Source organism: Leptonychotes weddellii, unplaced genomic scaffold, assembly GCF_054177405.1.
Source record: "Leptonychotes weddellii isolate Sample4059 unplaced genomic scaffold, ASM5417740v2 HiC_scaffold_13930, whole genome shotgun sequence".
Lineage (NCBI taxonomy): Eukaryota > Metazoa > Chordata > Mammalia > Carnivora > Phocidae > Leptonychotes > Leptonychotes weddellii.
This window is the reverse complement of record NW_027719485.1, coordinates 1-5,434: the sequence shown is the minus strand read 5'-3', so window position 1 is coordinate 5,434 and position 5,434 is coordinate 1. Positions and strand designations below refer to the sequence as shown.

General features: G+C 65.0%; 1 protein-coding gene across 1 annotated transcript; it reads right to left on the bottom strand.

The window, feature by feature from the left end:
• Nucleotides 1-2,415: 2,415 nt before the first annotated feature.
• LOC102731306 (proprotein convertase subtilisin/kexin type 4) lies at nucleotides 2,416-5,334 on the bottom strand (the record flags this gene model as incomplete). Its single annotated transcript, XM_081809796.1, has 7 exons — nucleotides 2,416-3,628; nucleotides 3,765-3,887; nucleotides 4,178-4,302; nucleotides 4,449-4,628; nucleotides 4,864-4,981; nucleotides 5,051-5,154; nucleotides 5,234-5,334. Coding segments are annotated over 7 exons (1,185 nt in total), but the record flags the coding sequence as incomplete, so codon positions are not given.
• Nucleotides 5,335-5,434: the final 100 nt, after the last annotated feature.

The window sequence follows — 5,434 nt, the reverse complement described above, 5'->3', positions numbered from 1 at the left end:
CTGCCTCTTCTCTCTGCTCGTGCTCTCTCTCTCTCAAAGGAATAAATAAAATCTTTAAAAAATAATTTTGAGGGGCACCTGGGTGGCTCAGCTGGTTAAGCGACTGCCTTCAGCTCAGGTCGTGATCCTGGAGTCCCCGGATCGAGTCCCGCATCGGGCTCCCTGCTCGGCGGGGAGCCTGCTTCTCCCTCTGACCCTCCCCCACTCATGTACTCTCTCTCATTCTCGCTCTCTCAAATAAATAAATAAATCTAAATAAATAAATAAATAAACTTTCCAGAGCACTTCTTAGCCTCTCCAGTTTCCCAGACTAATGGTGAACGTGTCTTCCACCAGTGTAACCCGAGGGCGTGCACTTTCGGCCATCCCGTTGGCCCCAGGGCTCCGAACAGTAGCCCTGGCCAACAGAACACGGTCTCTGTGACTGTCCGATGAACGAATACACGAACCCCACCAAGCAGAACACAAAATTCACCCAACAGCTGTACGCCCAATGCTTCTGTTTTCAGAACCAGGAGTGGACGAAGGCTTCCCACAAAAGGCCGGGCATACTATTTCGGCTTTGCGCGGCTGGCGGTCCCAATGCGCCCTCTGCCACACGCCTCCAGGGCGGCCGCCGGGCATGCACGCCATGGGCATGGCTCTGTGCCCACTCGACCCCGTGGCCCTGAGATCCCCACTTCCTGCATTTCCCTTGTCACCACGCATTCTCACCCCCGCAGCTGAAAATGAAAAATCCATTCTTTTTTCTTTAATCTCCACACCCAGCGCGGGGCTCGACCCCAGACCGAGTCGCAGGCTCCCCCAGTTGAGCCGGCCGCGCCGGAAAACTGCTTTCTCAGCTGCCAGGCTGTACGAGAAGAGGCGGCGAGCGGGATTTGGCCGCGGTGCGGGGCCGATCCGTGCGCCCCCCTTCACAGGCGTGCAGAGCGAGCTCAGAGCGGTACGGATGGCGCTCGTAATCCCACGGCTTCAAGGGACCTGCTGCCCGGGCTGGGGCTGGGGTGTGCTCCCCCGCCCCTTGCTGCTGGGTCAGGGTCGTCCCTCCCCTGCTCGTACCTTCCAGGGCCAGCGCGGCGAAAACGGGGTCGTCGGAGGGCGCACCCCGCACGTCCTCCAGGATCTGCTCCACCGTGGGGGGCGCCGGGCGCGTGGGCAGCACCACTCGCTTCTTGGCCTTGGAACCCATCCCTGGTGGCGAGAGAAAAGGACGCTGACCGGGGCGTCCACCTCTCGGCCTTTTCCTGGGCCCTTCCTCCCTCCCAGCAAACTCCTACACACCCGCCGGAGCCCCGTTCCCGGGGAAGCCCGTCCCGCTCTGTCCCACCCCTTCGGGCTCGCTTCGCCTCTGGCCCTCCCAACGACCGGCAGCATGGGGCCAGGGGTTTCAGCGCCCGGCTCCATCTCTGCCTCAGTTTCCCCGTGAAAGCCTCGAGCGCACCTACCGCCTCACCCTGGCGCGCGTACAGAGCGGCCAGCGCCTCTGAAAACCCACTTCCGCTTCCGGTCGCAGCGCAGCCCCGCCCCCCAGGCACGCGGCGCACACTTCCTGCCTCCTCTGGCTCCTGTCCGCCCCTCGTCGCGAGGCCACGCCCCCTGTTAAAGGGGCCGCGCCCGCGAGGGTCCCAGTCCCGTCAGACCGGACCGAGAAGTACGCGACCTCAGCCTCCCCGGCTCGCGGGTCCTGGAAGAGCATGGGGTGGGCGTGGGGTCCTGTCCCGGCTCCCCTCGCTGCGTCACAAAACACGGAGTACTGATTTTCTGCCAAAAGGGGACAGGGCGCAGAACCCACGTGGCTGTCGTGGGAACACAGTTACTACCCGTGCAAGGGGGATGGCTGTGCCAGTAACCGGGGAGCTGGCCAGGGACGCCGGACGCAGGTCGGCGTCGCCCCTCCGGTCCCTAACACCTCCCGCCTGGGCTCCTCCCCTGACGTCTAGGGTGGGAAGACAGGCTGAGCAGAGGGCGGGTCTGTGCCTTTTATTTTTTATTTATTTATTTATTTTAATGTTTTATTTATTCATGAGAGTCAGAGAGAGAGAGAGAGAGAGAGAGGCAGAGGCAAAGGGAGAAGCAGGCTTCCCGCCGAGCAGGGAGCCCGATGCGGGGCTCGATCCCAGGACCCCGGGATCATGACCTGAGCCAAAGGCAGACGCTTAACGACTGAGCCACCCAGGCGCCCCACTGTGCCTTTTAACAGCTTTATTGCATGTAAGCTACACACCGTACAGTCCACCTGTGTAAAGTGTGCAATTCGGTGGTTTTGAGAAGTAGGTACAACCATCACTGTAGTCTAGTTCCAGAACATTCCATCTCCCCAAAAGGAAGCCATGTCTCCATCTGCCGTCACTCTCTGTCCACCCCCCAGCTCCCGGCCCCCACAAGCCCCCTTCCTGTCCGTGGATGAGCCTGCTCTGGACGTGTCACCCACGTGGACTCACACCCCGTGTGGCCGTCTGTGTCTGGGTCCCTCCCTGAGCGTCATGGGCTCGGGGTCCGTCCCCGGGGCCGCCCGTGTGGGTGGAAGAGCATTTGAGAATCACGCTTCTGTGAATTCTCAGTGTTAAAGAGAAACTCCCCAAGCAGGATGGAGGGGAACTTAGGGAGTTAGGAATGCAACCCTCCACCTGGCTTGGGCCCCCACCACAACTGGGGTCTCTGGAACCTGGGCTGACCCCCTTTCCTCTGTGGGCCGCTGGGTCCTGCGGGGCCTGATGTCCGGGAGAAGACAGTTTCCACGCGGGCACAAGGGAACCCCCAACCATGCCATGGGGATGGGGGGCCTGCCCCTCCCCAAAGGAGACCGCAGACTTAGCACCTCCTATTCAACCTTTATTTGCAAACTCTGAGGTCGGACGTGGTGCCTGAGACTCTGGATGGTGTCCTTTGCTCCCCTTGCCCCTCCCCCCCACTTCTGGGGCTGGGAAGGGATGGTCGTCACAGCCTGACCTCTGCCCCATCCCACCCCACCCCCACCCCAAACTGTGTAACTAGACTTTTCTCTCTCTCTCTTTCCCCTGGACCTGCCAATTTCCGGTCCAGGGTTCCATGTAGGCCGCCCCTGGCCCGAGGGCCTCAGTGATCAGCCAGGGCCTTCTCAGGGCAGGTTCTCACAGCCCCAGCCCGGGTTCCAGCTGAAGCAAAGGAGCAGGACAGCGGTGCCTGGCCCCTCGTCAGATGTCTCTAGGTTCCCGCTAGCCGCCAGACCTGGGGTGGTGATGGGGGAGGCCCCCGCACGGCGGCAGGCAGCCTACGGAGAGGACGCTGCAGAGGAAGGGGCTCCCAGAGGCCATGGCCAGCAAGGCCAGGACCACAGCCTGGGCTCGGCCATGGTGGCAGCTGGGGTGGGCCACTGCGGTGGGTCCAGGGGTGCTGTTGGGAGGGGCAGGTCCGGAGCAGGAGCCCCGATGCTCGTCCAGCGTGTAGGCAGGGGGGCAGGTGGTGCAGTTGAGTGGGGACCCGCCGCTGCAGGTGTAGCAGGAGGGGTGGCAGCTCGAGCAGACGCGCAGGGCGGGTGTGGCCGAGCGCCCCGGCCCCGGGGTCACTGCCTGCCGGGTGTGGCTGAAGTACCGCGGGGGGCAGTAGGAAAGGCAGAGGTGGCCCAGGATGTAGGCAGGGCCGTGGCATTCTGCGCCGGGGACACACACACGGGGGGTGAGGCCAAGGCCCGTCGCCCTGCCTGCCCTCCCGCCCCGGGCTGCACACGCACACTGCCCGCGGCTGCCGCCTCCCAGCAGGCGGGCCGGGCCACGTCAGGCACTCACCCTGGCACAGCCCCTCTGTGTCCCGCTGCACACACGCGCTGCTGGTCACCTGGGGGACCGGGGGCCGCGCCAACATGTCCTCGGCCGTCCCATACAGCAGCAGCGTGTAGCGGTACAGCGTCCCTGGGCAGGGGTTGCGGTGGGCATGGGGAAGAGGGGGAGAGGCTGTTGGCAGCCTGGTCCTGCCCTTCTGGGCCCCTCTCCCCAGCCACCCGACCCCGAGCTGCAGTCCCAGACCCGGACGGCGCCCAGGCTGAGCACCCACTGTGCCCCGGGCACCGAACGCCGATGGGAACATATGATGTGCCAGACACACCAGCTCGGCCTCTTGGGGAGACCGCTGGGAGCCCCTTGGCAGTGGGGTACCCGGGCGGCTCCAGAGCCCGAGGCCCCAGCCTGCATGCAGCTCTCACCCGTGTTGAAATAGTAGCCCTTGTTTTCCAGGCCCAGAGTCCACAAGCCCTGCGGGTCCTCGTCCCAGAAGTGGGTGGACATGAAGATCCAGTTGTTGTAGCCTTGGCCGCTGACGTCCAAGGGTCTGGGACAGAAGGCGGGGGCGGGGGTGGAGCGGGCCCTGTGTTGGCTGCCGGGAGGGCTCCCACGGGGGGCGGCGTCTGGCCGGAGCAGACCCGCCCTGAGCCCACGGTGTGCGTTTGCCCCGGGCCCGGCCCTCCGCCCTGGTACCTGATGGCCACGAGCGTGGAGCGGGTGCCCATGGGGCTGGTGAGCGAGATCTCCAGGTCCCCGCGGCGGCTGTAGGACAGCGAGAGCCGCACCTGCACGTGCTCCAGCGAGCGGATGTAGCTGGCACGGCCAGCGCAGGCTGACACGTTCTTCCTCACTTGCATCAGCGGCAGGATGGGTCTAGGGGTGGCGTGGGGGTGAGGGCCCCTCCTGCGGGCCTGCTGGGGGATGGGCGGCCAGCAGGTGGGGTCTGGGCTCAGATCGCAGGGCGCACCCTCTTCTTTGAAGATGAGTAAGCAGAGGCCTCGGGACCAGCCTCCCGCGTGTTTGCCAGCCCCACCCCCCACGGTAATGACAGGTGTAGGGAGAGGACAGACGAGCACAGCGGGGGAGGGCGGGGGAGGAGGGCGCTCACGTGGCGGTGTGCACGATCCGGATGGCGCACTTCTGCTGGGGCCGCGTGGGCAGCCAGGTCCTAGCCGTGTCCACCAGCAGCCTGGCGTCCAGCAGCCCATAGCCGTAATGGTGACTCACTGCGCGGAAGGGCGGTCGGCACTCGCCCCACGGCGTGGCAGCCCCACCTCCAGCTGGCCCTGCCTCACCTTGGCGCCCCACGCCGTTGGTCCTCCAGTCCTCAGCCTGGAGCTGTGCCGGCCTGGACGCCCGGACCACCAGGTGCTGCATGTCCCTCCACGTCAAGAACGGGCTGCGGGCAGGCGAGGGCCGGTGAGCTGGGGCCACACTGGGGGCTGAGCGCGGTGAGCGGGCTCCCCTCCGTCACCTACTTGGCCTCCAGAGCCAGGGCGATCATGCCCGCGGCCAGCGGGGCCGAGGCCGAGGTGCCCGTGTGTTTGTCCGTGCACTGGTGGTGCAGGTCCGTGGTGACCTAGGGGCAGACAGGGGCACGTGGCGGGTCTGAACACACGAAAACCCAGACTTGGTTCAAGAAGGTACCGCAGAGATGCCCCCAGGAACAGGGGAACCGG